Below are 19,951 nucleotides of genomic sequence, written 5' to 3' on the forward strand. Positions count from 1 at the left end.
TTAAATATAAAGGCCTATCTTATGTCTTTCTTTAGTCCATCTCAGTTGACCTTTCTTCGCTGCGATATTACCCTCAGCATGTACCAAGGGTTTAACTCAGGTCAAGCTGATCCTCCTCCAGAAAGTTGAGTGCCCTAGTGATGTATAAGCCCGCTGTTTATCACTGCTTCAAATTTTGTTTGGTTTTTTTTTTCTCTGAGATTTTTCCTTGTGGCCATTGGATCCTCTATTGTGGACTTTTGGGATAGAAGAACTAATCTGATATTTCCTTATTGTTTTGATTGCCTTTTGTAATCTTATGTTTCTTTCTCCCTTTTCTAATTAAAGATGTTTTCTTGATAATTCATGGAAACTGAATAAAAAAAAAAAAGTGAAATCCAGGAACGTCCATGCTCACCCCATTTTTGGAACATTTCATTTGCACTCGTAGCAGGAGATACAATGTACATGGGCGACTTAAAAACTTGTGTTTCTCTCCCAGTTTTGGCGCACACTGAGAAATTACTACTTACCTGATAAATGTCTTTTCCTTATTTTAGAACCAGTGGGTTATGTACCTCTACCAGCAGATGGAGACGGAGCAAACTGATATCACAGTATATATACTCCTGTAGTGACATCAGCCTGCCAGTATTCTCTTCAAAAGCCAACTGTGGACAGACTAGAAAAACTTGATTAATAACAGACGACCATTTCACTCAACCAACAGGAAACATTGTACCCAGGAAAGGAATGTATGAACACTAATCTAGGGGCAAGATAAACACTTACCAGAAACCCCAAGAACACATAGCCATGCAGACGAACCATAACAATCATTTGGCAGCCAAAGGCGGGAAGCTGAATCCATCTGTCTAGATTAAAGAAAAGGAAATTATCAGGTAAGTAGTAATTTCTTATTTCCTAGCATCTAGATAGATGGACTCAGGAACAGAGGGATGTACCCAAGCTACTCCTGAAAGAGTGAGAGGCTGCTCGCAGCCCAGTCAAAACCACACGTGCAAAGGCTGTGTCCTCCTGGGCTTGCACATCCAGACTATAATATCTGGAAAAGGTGTGTAAGACAGACCAATGTAGCAGCTTGGCAAATGTTAATGGGAGACAACAATCTAACCTCCACCACTTTAGGCAAGAAAGAAGGAAGGAACAGTTCACAGCTGAATCACTCCTGGAGTCACCCAAAAGGAACGGCTCCCAGCAAGACAAAGCCTGCAGCTTTGAAATTTGATTCTCACAGCATATCGCCACCAGAAACACCGTTTTCAAGGTCAGTAATCACAATGAAAGACTATGTAATGGTTGAGATTTAGGGCCCGCCAAGAAATCCAGTGCCAGATTAAGAACCCACATGAGAAGATGAAGATATTTCACTCTCCTCAAGAAACAGGCCACATTAGGATGAAATAAGGAATCACTGAAACAGGCAAGAGCCGCTACCTGTAGCTTCAAAGAATTAATGGCCAACCCTATATTCAACCCATCCTGCAAAAATTCCGAAATAAGCGGGATCCTAACTAAACGAGAAAGTACTCCTTGATATTCAAACTAAGCCTCAAAAAACTCACCAAGCCTGCACATAGGCTAAGGGAGCTGAGAATTGTCATGCTTGCAGCAAGGTGGCAATCACTGCAGTAGAATATCCAAAATGTGAGCCCTCTCAAGGGCCATACCGTAAGACAAAACAAAGTTGGTTCTTCGTGAAAGACAGGCCCCTGCTGCAACAGATTCCTGTGTGCCGGAAGATGGAGGGGGTGAGTCTACCAAGAGACTTTGCAGATCTGCATACCATGGTCTCCTAGGCCAATCCAGTGCCAACAAGAACAGCATCCCCCTATGGTCTTCGACCCTCCAAACTATTCTGCCCAACATGGGTCACAGGGGAAAGGCATACAGCAGCTTGTCCTCTGGCCAGACCTGGACAAGAGCATCAATACCCAAGGACACAATACCCATTCTCCTAAGTCCAGCCTGCCTGCTGAGAAAGTCTGCTCTTAAATTGGCGTTTCCTGCAATATGCGACGCCGAGATTTCCTGAAGATGCACTTCCACCCATTCGATAAGTTGGTCTATCTCCTGCAACACTTGCTGACTTTTGGTGCCTCCCTGCGAATTGATGTAAGCCACTGTCATTGCATTGTCTGACATTATCTGGATCGCTCGACCCTGCAACCTGCCACTTAACTGCAAGCATGCCAATCAGACTGCCTGGGCTTCCAGCCAATTCATGTTCCAGAGAGACTCTTCTGCCCTCCAGCGCCCTTGTGCTGTAAGTTCCTGACAGTGAGCTCCTCAACCCTGGAGGCTTGTATCTGTTGTGAGTACTAACCAGTCCAGTGATTTTAGGGAAGCTCCCTTTCTTAGACGATCCACTTGTAACCACCACCGTAGTTGAAAGCAGACCTCCATCAGCAGGTGGAGCTGATTCGAATAGTCCTGAGATTGTGGGCTCCAACAAGACAACAAGGAGCGCTGAAGAGGATGCATATGCACCCTCGCCAATGGCACCACTTCCAGGGTTGCCGCCATCAAACCGAGTACCTGGGCGTATAGTATTCACCAAGAGATGCACCTGTGTCATCAACTTCTGAATACGAGCTTCTGGCAGGAAAACATTGCCCTGCCTCGTGTCAAACCAAACATCCAGATACTCCTATCATGCACATCTTTCAAGGCTTCTTCTCCCTCCACGGGGATAGTCATCCTTTTAGAGATGGCACAGACAAGTGCATCCACTAATCGGAAAACACAAACATTCTCACCACTGAATCCAAGGGGTACAGGCCTTCCAAGGTCCGACCCCCTTTGAAATTTGCCTCCGGGGCATCCCACTCAAGATCAATCAATTCATGAGTAGCCTCCATAACAGGGAAAAAAAACAAGAGGCTTTATGCAAAGAAACCAAATTGGGATTTTTCTTTAGCTCAGACATGGAATCTGCTCCAGGTACTCCCAGCATCTTCAACATCTGAGAAATCAGGGCCGGCAGTCCATCACTATGAAAGAACTGCAACATAGTCCTATAGGGTTCCAGTCCAGGAGGAATTTCCCCAACCTCCAAAGAGTCAGGATCTGCTTCATCATCGGTGCCATCCAGATTCCTGTTGGGAATACCTGCAACTAATCGTGGTGTTCATTGGCGCTTAAACATAGTACCGGAAGACGGAGAGGTCACAGCCTGAAGATCAGACCTGACAGGACTGGATGGGAGTGAGGACTGCGCCTGAAGAAAGGATTGCAATCCTTGAAAACATTCTACCCAAGAAAAGGCAGAAGGATCCATGCCAAAATCAAAGGCACTTGTGCGGCGCCCACTGAGCTGCCGTCCCCTGCTGAGGAACGAGTCAAGGGAGTTCCAAGGTCAGGCGTCCCTCCTGAATAAAACAGTATAGTGTTAATTATGCGAGAGTGCATCACTGCCCTCATGATTTACACTCTACCAGACAGTTAACCCATTGGTGTAATATAGATCCTCTTAATACAGTGGTTATTTATGATATTTGTGATTGAGGATCAATTTAGAGGCTTCATTATTTTGGGGAATGTCCTTAACCAGGCTGTAAAGAATCAGGCTTAGTAAAATCAGAGGAAGATAATTCTCCCTGAGCCTCCAAGCAGCGCTGGCACTCCAGGCTAACATGCCCGAATATGACTGGCAGCACAGAGGGAAAGGAACTTAGGTTTCTTAGCCACCGGCGCCATTAGTCCATCAGTACACTTAACAGGCAACTGAAGATGTGCATCCAGCTAAGTTCATGCTGAAAAAGCTTAGGCGCACAAAATTTAGTCTTATGTACTGCAAAACTAAGTGCACTGTCACCGCGCCAATCCTGGGTGAATGACCGATATGCGCACATTCTGGTACATATGCAGTGTGCCCAAAAGAAAATGGGCGCACAATTTGGACTGCACAGCCGGACACACTTGTGAATACTGACACTCCTGTAGAAGGCAGCCAAATGCGCAGAAAAAAAATCACGCAAAAACACCACCGCGGCCTACCATGTGGCACACAGAAAGAAGCCTAACAGCGGTGCCTAGCCCACACAGACTGCTCAATCCACCAGGCTGCCCAATTCCCTTAACACCACGGGTGTGGGAACGAATGTCGGCATGGCATGCCGAGCACGAAGACCAGAGAAGTCCTACAACTCCTCCGCTATTCCGTCTGAGGAAAATGTTACCTGAGCTCAGTCTTCCCAGCCGAGTACAGAGACTTGTTTCCAGCTGCAGGGGAAGAAGGCCCATACAGTCACCATTGCGCTCGGCTTCCTGCACTTACTGCCTTTCAGCTGATTAATTCAGCTAGGTCCACGCCGGCTGAAGAACCAGCTACCAGACCAAGGCACTCATCTGAGGAACCACGGAAATCACCTCAAGAATTCTCAAGTGGGGGAACTCAAATCTCCAATTAATTCTCCTCTAAATTTTGAAGCAATCCCCAGTAGGGAAATGCACATACATCATCTACTGGAGATGGAGAATACTGGCAGGCTGATATCACCGCAGTATATATACTGTGATGGCAGTTTGCTCCATCTCCATCTGCTGGTAGAGGTGCTTAACCCACTAGTCCTGAATCCATCTGCCTAGTTGCTAGGAAATGGGCTTTTAAAATTCATCTTTAAAATATTTAAAAGATAGGACTTCTTGAACATATTTTTGGTCCGATATAGTGCAGAATGTATTGCCCTGATTACATGAGAGTTTTAAGTTTACTTCTTTTGTAACTGCTTTAAGCTCATATGGGCTTTAGGCCCAAAGCCACCTCAAAGTGGGTAAGTAGGGCACTCACCCTTAATGCCAAGCTAGGGGGTGGGGTGGGGTGGGGAAGAAGGGGATATACACCACTGTTTTCAGCTTGAAAGAGAGGGGGACAGAGCAACAAAAAAGTTACCCTTGCCTGGTGCATTGTTTTGTCCAGTGATTGCCCTGCTTATGTCAAAAAAGGAAACAAATTAACAAAGCTCTTTTACTCTATGCATGGCTGGTATGTCAATGCCTCCCCTTCTCTCACTGCAAACATGTTAGTAAAATACTGGCATGCAAGTATTTTCTTAAAATTAATAGAAAAGACTGCTTCACGACAATCTGGGTTAGGGTAGTATACTCAGAAAATCAGTAGCTGAGACCCCTAAAATGACTTAGTCAGTGCCATACAGGAGATGCAGCTATGACTCTCGGGCCAGAGTTTCTTCAAAATAGTGCTGGCCATCCCTGCAGACCTGCTCAAATATGGCATTGGAGGCAGTTGCCTTCTTTCCTACAAAGCACAGAGCATTGCATTGCTCGATCTGACAGAGCAGAGGTTGGAGAATATGGGGAAAGGATGGAATTCCCAAAGTTATGACAATGTCATCTCATGAAGAAACTGGACACATGCCGGGTTGGGCAACTCACCCAATTATAAAAGTAGGAAGTGTTAAAAAAAAAAAAAAAAAAAAAGAAGGAACTGGCCTTGGTAAACCCTGACATTTTCAAATATCAATGCAATTAGGCTAATATGATGCACAATAGCCAATAATGCTAAAAAAAAAAATCAGTGTTAGCATAAGCTAAAAGGAGTAACTTACTCTGTGCCCAGGCTTATTGGAATGAAGAGGTTGATTGCAGACAAGGAAGGGTGAGGTAGGTGGGAATGAAAAACAGGGTGAAATGTGACCAATGTTAAATAAAAGAAGTTACAAAAAAGAAAATCTTTAGCCAAATGAATCAGCAAATAATTAATGAATTCTGAATGTTATTAAAGGAAAGTGTTGAATGCTGGAAGCCCTTTCCAAAATAGCAATTCTATCTAAATTGTTTAGGGTGATACACTTTCTTGTTCCAATGACATTTCTGTTTATCCTTCACTTTCAGCTGAAATTAATACTTTTAATCAAAATTTCACTAACAAGAAGTAATTAATAATCCATTTTTACATCACAACATCAAATTTCAACTAAAATTTACCTATGACTTTGCTTGTTAAAAAAAAAATCTTCATGTTATTAAAGTTTTTAATTCAAATTAGCTAAGAAAATATTAGAACCATATCATTCTAGTCAGCTAAGGGGAAATAACTTTAAAATATCTACCTACCTTTGTTTCTGAGGGTATATAAAACACTATACAAGTAATACTAAGCATCCTTGGATAACATTTTCAACATAGTTGATTTATGCGCTATGTTGAACTGTTGATATAACTGCATCTCCGTCTCTCAGGGCCTGACTCACTAAGTTTTTTCTCACACTCTGCATATATGTGAGAAAAATCCTAGTGAATTGGCCCATAAGTTTAATTTTTGCAGTAATGGACAGTGATCGAATAAGTCTCATACCACTGCTATTACTCGCATTAGTGGCATAGGATCTATCTAATGTTTTGGTAGTTGCCAGGTACTTATAACGTGGATTAGCCACTGTTGGAAACAGGATGCTGGGCTTGATGGACCCTTGGTCTGACCCAGTATTGCAACTTATGTTCTTATATATGGATCTTTATTTGATCTATCAGCACTAATGCAAAAATGCAATCTGCTAGATATAATTACTCCAATATCCTTAAATTTTCCATTTCAAGACAGTACAGCATATGTAATAACACATATCATGCAGCTTTGCCATATTATTATTTTGGAGGGATTACTACATGAAAATCTGAGGCAAATAAGATAAAAGAACATGAATTTTAAATAAAAAAGATGATAGCCTAAACTCTTCTGCCACTGAAATTCCATGTGCCTTGGGCATATCACTTTATCTTCCATTATCTCAGCTACACAGTCTGACCTTCAAGGCATAGATTGTATTTGGATGTCAGTGGTGGTATGACACTATGATTTGGAACGCTACATGAACGCCAATATAACTGAATCTCTCATGCATGCAAGAGTGCAGGAATTTTCGTCTTATTATTAAAAATATGAAAACTAAAAGATTTATAAACTCTATTAGCATCTTTCACCACACGTTCCTAGGAGCAGAATGTAAACTTCAAAAGTATATCATAAACCGTAAGGCACTTAATATGATAAAGGAGGACGTCCTAATTATGATAAAATTAAAGGTGACACGCATCAATTCAGTACAGTAAACGCACAAACCCCAGCAATGAAAACAATTGCATCCCCGCCCCAGCATGATTTTCCCGGTAGGTGCCTTTCCCCAATGAGAATCATGTGACAGCAGCTAGTAGGCCCCGAGAGAGCCTTCCCCTTCCTCACAGACGTCGGTACTTCCCGGTGCACGGCCCGGCTTGCAGCAAACACCAAAAGCCCATAGAGCCCGAGAACGGGGAATGCCTTCCTACCATGCTGTTACTGGGGCGCGCCGGTGTTACAGGAAGTAGCAGCAGCAGCAACACCCGCAGGAAAAGAACCAGAACCCAGCACGGCAAGCGCCAAACCCTGGGCCGCTACGGCAGCCGCGCAGGCACAAAACGGAGCAGTGCCGTACACCGCGAAAAAGAAAAAGGGAGGGCCTCGTCGTGCCTTTACACGTCCCCTCCCCTCAAGTGTGTAAGGAGAGCTCGTATAGGCCGCGTTGTATCAAAAGGGAAGTCCAGCGAGGGCTGACGGGCGAGGCGACGAAGTTCAGCTATGGGGTGACGCAACCGCCCACAATCGCACATGCGCAGTGCGCGTCGAGCGTTTTCCCGCGCTCGTCGGTGTGGCGGGGAGAGATTGTTCTGTGGTGGACGTTCGAAGACCTGCTTGTCTCGCTTCCTGTCAGTGAGTGGGGGGAAAGGGAAGATCCCTCTGCGCTCTCCACCGGGACGCGTCTCGAGAAGTTTTTTCAAATATATTATCATTCCAGATAAAGCTTATTAGGTTGTCTTAATAACAACAAAAAAGACAGAGGCTGGTGCACCTTTTCCAAGACTTCAGATGCATGAAGTGTTAGCTCAGTCCCAGTGGTTGCTTCATGAGAGCACTGGGATAGAAGTCAGCATAGGTTTAAAACCTTGCACAGACCTCCTGCAGCATTGTGAGAATTTGACTTACTGACGGCTCTAGGTGGACCCTTAACCTGAGCATGAAGTGTGCCATTCCTGGCAGCCACGTGAAAGGTATTTTACTGCAGATGGGTTCAATCAAGTGCTTTGTATTTCCAGGAACAACTGGAACAACCCTAGACAGTATCGAGCAGATTGAATGGATGATTTTGGTCTTTATCTGCCATCATTTACTATTTTACTGTGCGTAATCATTCTGGCATATCTATTTTGGCGTTTTAGCTAGGGTGTGGTACATTGAGACCCCGACTTTAGAGCAAGCAATGTAGATGGATACTTGAGAAGATGGGAGATTTCTATTATTTAGTTCACACATTTATAGCCCTCCCCAGCCTTTTAGAAGGTTGTCAAAAGCACTGTATGACAGTACTAAATCATGGTGCATATAATAAAATCCAAGTACAATAAGGGAAATAAAATGACTTCAAAGTTAGTGGGAGGTGGTGTATTTTAGCCTTGGTAGCCAGGGTTGCAGCCCAATTACTCTTAGGTGCTAGGCTATCCCCCCTCTCATCATGACCTTTTTGATTTAGCCACACTAGATAAATAAGGAAGGTGAATAAAGATAGGACAAGCACTCAAAAAGTTAAGTATTTCAATTTATTCAAATTTATAACCCCCATTCATCATAAATTTCAGAGTGGCTAACAACAAACTTTCTTAGTGTTCAGACAGAATCCAGAACCAGTGGGTTATGCATCTCTACCAGCAGATGGAGACGGAGCAAAACTGACATTATGGTATATATACTGTTGCGCTGGAGGTGGACCATTGGCCTGACACAGGATTGGTATGGCCCTCTGAGGGATCCCAGAGGGCGCCTGCCGCCAGGAGGCGGAGCACACAAGGAGACAGGCAAGCTGGAGCTTCACCAATAACGGCCCAGGGGCTCCACAGGTTGAGCCCTTGGATTCCCGGGCTGCCTGGGCTTAGGTGGGCCTCTGGGAGTCTTCTGAAGAGATGGTGGAGAGGTGTGCCCACAAAGAGTAGAGGTGCGTGGCTGACAGTGAACAGACAAGCTAGACCGGAACAGAGATTACTGGAGACCATGGCTACGAGGCAGGAACTGAAGATCCTCCGGGCAGGGTAGGCAGCGCCTAGTGGTCTGGCTCGAGGAAGGCCGCAGACAGCGTCAATGCAGGTGGGCCTGGTGGTCTCAGGAGAAGCAAGAGAGTGTCTGAATGGAGCGCAAGGGTCAAAGCCAGGGTATCCGTCCGAGGATGGTCAGCCAAAGCAAGGGTCAGTTCCAGGTATCAGTCTGAGCGTGGTCAGGGCAAGCAGCGGTCAGTTCCAGGTATCAGTCCGAGCGTGGTCAGAGGCAAGCAGAGGTCAGTTCCAGGTATCGGTCCAAGCGTGGTCAGAGGCAAGCCGAGGTCAGTTCCGGGTATCAGTCCGAGATTGTACATCCTGGGTTGCAGAACGTGGAACAAAACTCAGGAACGAAGGAACACAGGAACAGGTGCTGGAACCCAGGAAGGACCACAGGAACACAGGAGCGAACACAGGAACAGACGCGGGAACACTGGAACAAGCACAGGAACTCAGGAACATGCACGGGAACACTGGAGGAACGCAGGAACGAGGACTGCAACTAGCTCACACAACCCGTTTGCCAAGGCAAGGAATGGAGGGCTGAGCCCTGCCTTTTATGTAGGGCTCAGGTGACATCATCATTGGGTGCCGCGGACTGGTTTCCCGCCACGGCGCCTTTAAAGGTCGGCCCTGTGCGCACGCGCCTAGGGGCCGACTACAGGAAGGCGTGGCGTGGGCCTCTCCGCGCTGCGAGGGACACGGAGCACTGGAGCAGGAGGGAACCGGGTCCGGAGTTGAGGAGGCCGAGGAGCTAGGAGCCCGAGGGCGCAGATGGCTAGCTACAACCGCGGGGGAGACCGGGGGAGCAGTCGAGGCTGGGTCTGGAAGGTGAGCAGAGCCGGTTGCAGCCCTAGCACGGCCGGGGTTCGCAACATATACCCCTGAGGTGACATCATCCCACCAGTATTCTCCATCTCCAGTAGATGGTGGACGTGCCTCTCCCTACTGGGGATTAATTAAAAAAAAATTTTTTTCAAAGGAGAATAAAATAATTATTTGCCCCGCTCTTCTGTGGTGATACCTTATGGTCCCTCCCTCAGCTAAGAATTCCTGAGGTGATTTCTTTGGATTCTTCCCTCAGATGAGTGTCTTGGTCCGGTAGCTGGTTTTTCAGCCGGGGTGGACTTAGCTGTAAAAGAAAACAGCTGAAAGACAAGTGGGTGTAGGAGGCCGAGTGCAGCGGTGACATGGTCCTTACCCTCTCCCCCCGCAGCCAGAGACGGATCTGATACTCAGCGAGGATGGGATGAGCTACGGTAAAGAGGTCATTAAAAAAAAAAGAGGAAAGGGAGTTAAGTAGGCTTTCCTCTCCCCCCACCGGTCTCCATCTTTGGCGTGCTGATCCGACATTCGTGCCTCCAGGGGAGCTTAGGGAACGTGAGCAGCTTGGTGGGTTGAGCAGCTTTTTTTGGCTAGGCCCTGCTCTTAGGCTTGTCTTGTTCGCCACATAGGCCACAGTGGCATTTTCATGTGTTTTTCTGCACGCAAGACTGTCCTCTTCAGTTCCATCGGTTCGTGCTTGTGTGCTCAGCTCTGCGTCCAGGTTGTGCGCCTGGTTGTGTGCTTAGTTGTGTGCCAAGTTAGGCATCCTTAAAAAGAACAACCTAGATCCGGAAATCCTTACCAACTACCGTCCCATATCAAACCTTTCATTCATAGCCAAAACCATTGAAAAAGTCATATACTCTCAACTCTATGACTTCCTGGAGACAAACAGCATCCTACCTCCATCCCAGTATGGTTTTAGAAAAAACCTAAACACGGAATCTGTCCTCATCTCCCTAAATGACATTATTATAAGAGGCTTTGACAAAGGTGAAAAATACTTGCTCATTCTTCTTGACCTTTCAGCCGCCTTCAACACAGTGAACCACAATATACTATTGGAGCGACTATCCCAAATGGTTTAACTGGCAATACCTTACGTTGGTTTTCTTCCTATTTATCTGATCGAACATACCAAGTATTAATCAACAACAACCTATCAAAAACAATCAACCTCAACACCGGAGTCCCTCAAGGATCAGCTTTATGAGCCACCCTTTTCAACATATACCTTCTCTCTGTTACGGCTATGGCTGCTGTGCAAGCGCCTCACCACCAGGGGTCCCTCAAGTGCAGGCTCTCCTGGCTGGCCCAATCCATCTGCTCTACGTCCGGGATGTTCCTTTATAGCCCTGCCTACCTTAGACTCCAGTGCTTCGGCATCGAGCTCGTTTGGGCTCCCTTCTCTAGCCTTGCCGTGTGTGTGGCCTTCAGGCATTCTGCCTTGCCTTGCTGTGGGTGTATGGCCTTCGGCCTTGCTGTGTGTGTGTGGCCTTCAGGCCTTTTGCCTTGCCTAGCTGTGTGTGTGTGTGTGGCCTTCGGGCCTTCTGCCTTGCCTTGCTGTGGGTGTGTGGCCTTCAGGCCTTCTGCTTGCCTTGCCTTGCTGTGTGTGGCCTTCGGGCCTTCTGCCTTGCCTTGCTGTGGGTGTGTGACCTTCGGGCCTTCTGCCTTGCCTTGCTGTGGGTGTGTGACTTTCGGGCCTTCTGCCTTGCCTTGCTGTGGGTGTGTGACTTTCGGGCCTTCTGCCTTGCCTTGCTGTGGGTGTGTGGCCTTCGGGCCTTCTGCCTTGCCTTGCTGTGGGTGTGTGGCCTTCGGGCCTTCTGCCTTGCCTTGCTGTGGGTGTGTGGCCTTCGGGCCTTCTGCCTTGCCTTGCTGTGGGTGTGTGGCCTTCGGGCCTTCTGCCTTGCCTTGCTGTGGGTGTGTGGCCTTCGGGCCTTCTGCCTTGCCGTGTGTGTGGCCTTCGGGCTCTCTGCCTAGTCTTGTGTGTGGCCTTCGGGCTCTCTGCCTAGTCATGTGTGTGTGTGTGTGGCCTTCGGGCTCTGTCTTGCTATAAGGTTCTGGTGACCCTGCCTGGACATTGACTCTGTTTGCCTGCCTTGACTCTGCCTGGACATTGACTCTGTTTGCCTGCTGCCTGCCTTGACCCTGCCTGAACTTTGACTGTGTTCCCAGCCAGTACTCTGCTCCCTATCTCAGCCATCGCCCAGCTCCATTCACTCCTGCCTGCATCTCATTCCTTCCCAGCCATTCATCACAGACCTTCCAGCTGTCTCTGTCTCTCTCCACCTGGAGTCACTCCTGAAGGTGGTGTTCACAACACCGGACCACTGCCCTAAACGTAACAGTATGCTGAAGCCACCCTTCAGAGAGAGATAGGATTTTTTGTCAAACCAGTGAGTCAATTTTTTTTTCCACAAACTACAATATGCCTCAGTCTCAAAGATTTTATAGCTGTGCATGCTGTCAAACCTTGAACTATTTAAGCTACCAAGACTGTCTAGCTTGTCAACTCCCCGACCAAGAACATTGGACATGCAGTAATTGCTATAAGAGAAATGTCTCTGTTTACCAAGAATGTTTAAATTGTTCTACTCCTAAGCCAGGATGGTGGAAATGTTCTTGTATCCCAAGCCTATTACCACCAGGCAAACCGTGCCCCTGTTGCTCAGCTATGGGACCAGCTGCTTCATTAAGAAAAACAGTCAGCTCGACTACCCTGCGTTCAGCTTCTGGCCCAGTTAAAAACGTTATTCCCTGTAACAGCTTGTGGATAAAGAATTCCAGCCCTTCATTTCAAGACACTTTGAAGAAAACTTGTCACTAGGAAACAAGTAATAATTCTGAAAACCTTAGAACTCACCGGGTTAAGAAGGCTTCCATGACTTCCACGCTAGAGCCTCAGAGACAAGAGTAGAATGTACTAATTAACTCTAGCAGAGCCCTGCTTTCCACAGCTGCAGATCAGTTACAATTAAAGGCTAGGGTTCCAAGACGATCCAGAGCTGCCTGTGCCTTCTCTAAGCTGCTAGTCCACCCTTTTAAACCAGGGAAACATAACCGGGAGCTCCAGACTCTGTCTCAAGATACCAAGTCCTCTGCAGTACAATCTTTATCCTCCCTTCACATCACAACATACTTTGTTACTCTGCCGCCCCTGGAGGGGTCTGAACTGGTCCTGCTGCCGCCCCTGGAGGGGTCTGAACCGGTCCTGCTGCCGCCCCTGGAGGGGTCCGAACCAGTTCTGCTGTCGCGCCAGGAGGGGTCCAAGCCTGCTGCTTTGTCGCCCCTGGAGGGGTTTGGGACCTTCTCGCTGCTCTAGGACGGGGTAGAAATCTTCACATCATCCCAGGAGGGCCTTGACCCTGCCCACCCGCCCCAGCAGGGGTCTGAGCCTGCCACCTGGCCCCAGGAGGGGTTTAGGACTGTTCTGCCATCCTGGGAAGGGGTTGTATTTGTTACACCATCTTCAGAGGAGTTTGGATTTGCTATCACGCTGTACTCCCTGCAGAGTTGGGGTCCAGATGGAGGGGGAGGTCTTGAAGGGGGGGTACTGTTACGGCTATGGCTGCTGTGCAAGCGCCTCACCACCAGGGGTCCCTCAAGTGCAGGCTCTCCTGGCTGGCCCAATCCATCTGCTCTATGTCCAGGATGTTCCTTTATAGCCCTGCCTACCCTAGACTCCACTGCTTCGGCATCGAGCTCGTTTGGGCTCCCTGCTCTAGCCTTCATTGCCTTGCTGTGTGTGGCCTTCGGGCCTTCTGCCTTGCTTTGTCTTGCCGTGCGTGTGGCCTTCGGGCCTTCTGCCTTGCTTTGTCTTGCCGTGCGTGTGGCCTTCGGGCCTTCTGCCTTGCCTTGCCTTGCTGTGGGTGTGTGGCCTTCGGGCCTTCTGCCTTGCTTTGCCGTGTGTGTGGCCTTCGGGCCTTCTGCCTTGCCTTGCTGTGGGTGTGTGGCCTTCGGGCCTTCTGCTTTGCCTTGCCTTGCTGTGGGTGTGTGGCCTTCGGGCCTTCTGCTTTGCCTTGCCTTGCCTTGCTGTGGGTGTGTGGCCTTCGGGCCTTCTGCTTTGCCTTGCCTTGCTGTGGGTGTGTGGCCTTCGGGCCTTCTGCTTTGCCTTGCCTTGGCCTTCGGGCCTTCTGCCTTGCCTTGCTGTGGGTGTGTGGCCTTCGGGCCTTCTGCCTTGCCTTGCCTTGCTGTGGGTGTGTGGCCTTCGGGCCTTCTGCTTTGCTTTGTCTTGCCTTGCGTGTGGCCTTCGGGCCTTCTGCCTTGCTGTGTGTGTGTGTGTGTGTGTGGCCGGCCTTCGGGCCTTCTGCCTTGCTGTGTGTATGTGGCCTTCGGGCCTTCTGGTGGGTGTGTGTGTGGGTGGCCTTAGGGCTCTCTGCCTAGTCATGTGTGTGTGTGTGTGTGTGGCCTTCGGGCTCTCTGTCTTGCTATAAGTTTCTGGTGACCCTGCCTGGACATTGACTCTGTTTGCCTGCCGCCTGCCTTGACCCTGCCTGAACTTTGACTGTGTTCCCAGCCAGTACTCTGCTCCATGTCTCAGCCATTGCCCAGCTCCATTCACTCCTGCCTGCATCTCATTCCTTCCCAGCCATTCATCACAGACCTTCCAGCTGTCTCTGTCTCTCTCCACCTGGAGTCACTCCTGAAGGTGGTGTTCACAACACCGGACCACTGCCCTAAACGTAACACTCCTCATCTGCCAACTACTAAAAGAATATGAAATCACACACTTCCTCTATGCTGATGACATTCAGCTCCTCATTCCCATAAAAATTCGATTGAAGACACCTACAAGAAAACCTCAGAACTACTTATCTTAATCAAACATCTCCTAAATTCCATGAAACTCATAATCAACTGTTGTGTTGGACGGCCTCTAAAGGCCTTGCATTCTGTTGTGTTGGACGGCCTCTAAAGGCCTTGCATTCTGTTGTGAACGGGGTGTTTTAGTGTGCCCTTGGGCCTCGGCCCAAGCCCAGACCTTCAGGGCCGAGCTGAGGGTTGACGGTGTGTCCCACGATGGCTGACGGTCTGGCCCTCTGCCAGGCCTGCAAGCTCCCAAGGCCAACACCCAAGGATGTTGGAAGTTGAATGGTCCTCCGACCATTCCGAGCCCTTTCGGACCTGCTGCGAGGAACAGCATGGAGCAGCAGGCCTGGCCTGAGGTTGAGGGCAGACGGGCCTTGACACGTAGACAGGACTATGGACGATGCGACGGCATTGCAGACAAAACACTTAGTTGATGCGACGGCACCTCTGACGCAGACACTTGGTTGATGCGACGGCACCTCTGACGCAGACACTTGGTTCTTGACAACAACTGGTAGGAAGGACATTTGCACTGTCTCTCAGGGTGCCCTACTCAGGTTACCTGCAGGACTGAGTCGCGGACCACCCTGTCCCACTGCGCGCCCTACACAGCCCTTAGAGGCTGGTCACGGACCATGAGGAGAGCGGGACAAGCGCGGGGAAGATCCAGGCAAAGAGGAACTCCAATGATGAAGCCGGTGTCATCCGAAGCTCCCTCTATGGCTGGCGGGAACAGAGATTCTGGAGCACAAGGACAATCCCACCTGCAGGCCACCCCATTCTCAGGCACACCTCATCCGAGAGAACAGGCCTACAGGATCAGAAGGCTCAAGAGCACCAGACGAAGATGCAGGGAAGAACATCTGGAAAGGCAGGCACATCAGGATGAGGAAGATCATGACGAGGCATCAGAACATGGACCGGGACCTCAGGCAAAACACTAAGACATGAAGACGTGGTAGAAGGCAGACGGGACGAGGAGCTCCACGAAGAACAGAAGACCTTACGAGGTTCTGGCAGGCAGGAGCCTCCAGAGGGGATGACACTCAGATGCAAGGCAACGACAGACTGAGAAGACAGCCCTTTATAGGGCTCAAGCAGGAAGTCCACTTAAAGGTGGGGCCAGCACACTTCCTGTGCCTGGCCCTCCAAATCAGGCAGAGAGGCACGGGCCGGCGCCCAAGAAGCAAGCAGGAGCAGGGCTGTGCAGGACCGTGGACAGCGGCCTGCACAGCGTCATCGCATAGAGATGCAGGCAGGGCCTGAGGAGCAGGCCCTGACGTCGGCAGCGGCTCCAACCGCTGCGGGGAGCCCCGGGGGCAGTCCCAGCCCCGTGGAGAGAGGCAGAAAGTCCGCGGCACCGGCCACGGTGAAGATGAGGATCCGGGGTGGCCTCCGGGCCGCGAGGGGCAGGCAAGACCGCGGCTCACACACACACGCACTTATTTGTGCGTACTATCTGAGCGTCTTGGTGGGAGTTCAGTTTGTGCACTTTTCAAGGCACAGTGGGAGTGCCTAAATTTTGGATGCCTAGTTTTTTGCAGTGTGAACACAACTGAACGTACTATTGTCAGACACCTGTTAGGGCATATTGACAGAAAGGCGCCCATTCCAAATGAGCCTAAGCACCTTGCCCTATGTGTTTCTTTTCATATCCCAACCTGGCATTCCCTCTAACTTGTGTCAGTGCTGTTTGGAGGTTCAGGAAGAATTGCCTCCATCTGGTTTTACTAAGCCTGGTTCTTCCCAGCCTGCTGCAAGAATGGAGAAAGAGCTGACAGAGGTGTCGCCTGATTTTGGGACTCCCCTAACTGGTTCATCAGCGGGGGAAAGTAGTTCAGTGGGCGAAGGTCCGATGCCCCCTGGTTTTGGTGCCTTTTCTTGGGTAGAATTTTTTCAAGAACTACAGTCCTTTCTTCAAGCGCAGTCCCTGGTTCCTGCCAATCTTGACAAGACATGGATCTCAGGCTGTAGATTACCGCACGCCTGGTGCTGTGGGTAAGCGTCAGAGTAAGCCTAGATTTGCTGCAGGTCTCCCTGATAGGGCCCAGATGGCTCGGATGATGAAGCCGATCCTTCCTCCCTGGAAGATGGGAAAATTCCTCTGGGTTTGGAGCCGTATAGAACTATGTTACGTTTCTTCCATAGAGATGAGTTACCAGCTCTGATTTCCCAGACATTGAAGGTGCTGAGAGTTCCAGGGGCTGAATCTATGTCTTGAGCCAAAGAAAGATCCCATTTTGATTTCTTTGCGTAAAGCCTCGTTTCTTCTCTATTATGAAGACCATTCAAAAATTGATTGATCTTGAATGGGGTGCCCTGGAAGCTAATTTTAAAGGGGGACGAGTCTTGGTAGGGCTGTACCCCTGGATCCAATTGCGAAAGAGCAATTGTGGTTTCTGAAGTTGGATGCGCTTGTATGTGCTGTTACCAAGCGGATGACTATTCCCGTAGAAAGGGGAGCAGCCTTGAAGGATGCTCAGGATAGGAGAATTGAGGCTATCTTTAAGCAGGCTTTTGAAGTAATTGGCAATGAATTTGCAGATAGCTTCCTGTTTTTCCCTGGTGACTCGCTCTTGTTTTACTGCTTTCTCAGGAGATCGATGAATCTGACGTGAATTCCAGGGCCTTGATGGAACCAGCAGCCGCCTTTTTGGCAGAGACTGCGATTTGGTCTGCACTTTGGCCAGAGGGGTGGCTTCAGTAATAGCAGCTAGGCGTCAGCTACAGCTGAAAAATTGGTTGGCCAATACAACCTCAAAGTCTAACCTTAATGAAGTTGCCTTTTAAATGTTTGCTCTTGTTTGGGAGTGAGCTGGAGACAATGGTCAATAAGTAGGGTGAGTCCCAGGTTCCTCGATTACCAGAGGATAAGAAACAGGCACCGCGCTCCTTCATCCCGAGAGGTCATACTATGGGGTTCAGGTGTTTTCGACCCTAAAGAGGAGCGGATTTTCAGAGGATTTGACCCTTGGGTAGGTCTTAGTCCTTTCGTCCCATGCAGCCCAGACGGGGTGCAGGCTCGGGTAGTGCAGTACCCTGAGCCTCCCAATGAAGGTGTGCAGATCCACCCCCAGGAATAGGAGATAGGAGGTCGCCTCTCTTTTTTATCGGAGATGGGTCGAGATTACGTCAGACCAGAGGGTTACAGAGGTGATAAGAGATGGCTATGTGCTGGAGTTTCATAGTGTTCCTCAGGACATGTTCATGGTGTCTCCCTGCAACTCTCCGCAGAAGACAGGTAGTGGAGTGTTCGTTGTCAAAACTCCTCAGCCTGCAGGCTGTGGTTCCAGTGCCCACGTCTCAAGAAATTACGGGCCGATATTGTTGCGATCCTGCCCGCGAGGAGCGCGGGCAGGCTCTTACCCCACGCGGCCAGTCGGGCCGCTGACGCTGTTTTCTTCGCGGCAGGCCTGCCGCCACCGGGTCCCTTCCTGGCTGCCTCCAGCCCTGCGCGGCAGGGTCGGGCCACCGGGAGCTCCTTCGGGCGGCTGGGCCAGCTGCCACCGCTCCGGTGTTCCCCGACGCGCTGCAGGCTTCCCGGGGTCTTCAGCCGGCAGGGAGGGCATCCCTGCCGGTGCCTGCTTCAGCCCGGGTCCTTGGTCGGCAGGGAGGCTGTCCCTGCCGGTGCCTGCAGTCTCTTCAGCTCCCTGTAGCCAGCCTCTGACTCCGGTTTGCTTCTGACTCCGCTTCAGCCTGCAGGCAGCCTCTGACTCCGGTTTGCTTCTGACTCCGCTTCGGCTCGCTGCCTGCCTCCGACTCCGGTTTGCTTCCGACTCCGCTTCAGCCTGCAGCCAGCTTACCTTTCTGGCTTCCTGCTTCAGTCTTCGCGGCTGGAAGCCGCTAGCAGCCTGCCACCTTTCCACCTTCAGAGCAGCCCTGCTCCGCGGCCTGCCTGACTCCCTTGGATTGTCCACGTGGTTGGGAGGACGCCGAGCTGCACTAAATCTCCAGGTTGGAGTTGTGGTGCCAGGCAACATATTTTTGTCTGCTTACTCGAGGAGTTGATGAGTCTTTTGCCATAGATCTTGGACCTCTTGCTCACTGATATTGGCTATTGGTCAGATGACAGGAGTGGGGACTGGCAAAGATACCAGAGGGTGGTGCCGGAAGACTAGGTAGAAGGGTGAGGATCCTGTCAAGCTTCCCTTTATTGTAGCAGAACTCTGCCCATGAGAGAAGGGATTCCCAGTTGTCTTGACACTAGTTCACACATGCCCTCAGAAAGACTTTCAGGGTCTGTTTAACCCGTTCCGTCTTTCCATTATTCTGAGGGTGATCCCAAATTTCTTGCAAAGGCTCTTCCAGAAGTGGATTAGACACCAAGAATAGTCCAAATTTGAGCCTTTATTTGAATGGAGACAATTATATGTTTGTGTCCGACTCAGGCCGAGTTTCGCCCCACCTGGGGCTGCCTCAGGGGCTATTTATGAATAAACAATGTATATACCAGATTGTTCTCAAATTGAGTGCATCAAAATATCTAGTAGTCAGATGGTCTAAATTTTGCCGTATTCTGATATAGTCTCCGCTCAAATTCATTAGGCAGCCCCAGGTGGGGCGAAACTCGGCCTGAGTCGGGCACAAACATATAATTGTCTCCATTCAAATAAAGGCTCAAATTTGGACTATTCTTGGTGTCTAATCTGCATATTTGCCTAAACGGCTTTGTTAGATAGCCTACCCTCCTGCTTTATTGGTTCTTCCAGAAGTGGGCCTTAAATTGTACTCCTCGGTCTGAGAGAATATGAGATGGGAGCCCATGCAGCAAAGGATGTGTTGAATGAAGAGATTAGCCAACTCAGGTGCAGAACGCAGCCCAGAGAGAGGCATGAAATAAGCTATGTTTGAAAAACAATTCTCCGCTATCCATATAGTGTTGCAATTAGCAGTGCACAGATGCAGCCCGCGGACCACCATTCTCACCTCCAGCCCCGCGCCAAGCTACTGCCGCCTCTGCCAAGGCCCACTTCCGTGAACGCGGAGAGACACCGCCACTCCAGCACTTGTTCTGCTGAACTCCTTAGGCATGCGCACAAGCGTCACTTGCTGATATAAAGGGACCGCAGTGAGAAAAGCTGCGCAGCTCCTGAGAATGACGTCATGAGGCCTGGCCTGGCCTCGGCATAGGTCAGCCTGCTTCCAAGTAGTGTGAGTTGCCAGCGTCTTCGTCTTTGGTTCCTGTGGTTCCAGTTCCTGCTTCGGTCCCAGTTTCAGCCCAGTGACTTGTGTC

The 19,951-nt window shown here is 49.5% G+C and overlaps 2 protein-coding genes across 8 annotated transcripts in view; one reads left to right on the top strand and one right to left on the bottom strand.

Moving 5' to 3' along the window:
* The window catches only part of VPS29 (VPS29 retromer complex component), a 35,043-nt gene extending 27,599 nt beyond the window's left edge, over positions 1 to 7,444 (bottom strand). The window contains exons 1-2 of one of the 5 annotated variants that reach the window (XM_029572048.1): positions 7,291 to 7,432; positions 5,571 to 5,582 (exon numbers count right to left, since the gene is read on the bottom strand). In XM_029572048.1, the coding sequence (XP_029427908.1) occupies positions 5,571 to 5,582; positions 7,291 to 7,293 (15 nt within the window). In that variant the 5' untranslated portion in view covers positions 7,294 to 7,432. Of the gene's footprint in view, positions 1 to 771; positions 839 to 5,570; positions 5,583 to 7,084; positions 7,175 to 7,290 lie in introns of those variants that run through there. The other 4 variants (XM_029572045.1, XM_029572049.1, XM_029572046.1 and 1 more) reach the window with 4 other exon arrangements.
* A 161-nt stretch (positions 7,445 to 7,605) lies between these two features.
* Positions 7,606 to 19,951, top strand: part of RAD9B (RAD9 checkpoint clamp component B) — a 255,439-nt gene continuing 243,093 nt past the window's right edge. For all 3 annotated transcript variants that reach the window (XM_029572041.1, XM_029572043.1, XM_029572042.1), the window contains exon 1: positions 7,606 to 8,049. In XM_029572041.1, the coding sequence (XP_029427901.1) occupies positions 8,016 to 8,049 (34 nt within the window). In that variant the 5' untranslated portion in view covers positions 7,606 to 8,015. The remainder of the gene's footprint in view (positions 8,050 to 19,951) is intronic.

This window comes from Rhinatrema bivittatum, chromosome 11, assembly GCF_901001135.1.
Source record: "Rhinatrema bivittatum chromosome 11, aRhiBiv1.1, whole genome shotgun sequence".
NCBI lineage: Eukaryota > Metazoa > Chordata > Amphibia > Gymnophiona > Rhinatrematidae > Rhinatrema > Rhinatrema bivittatum.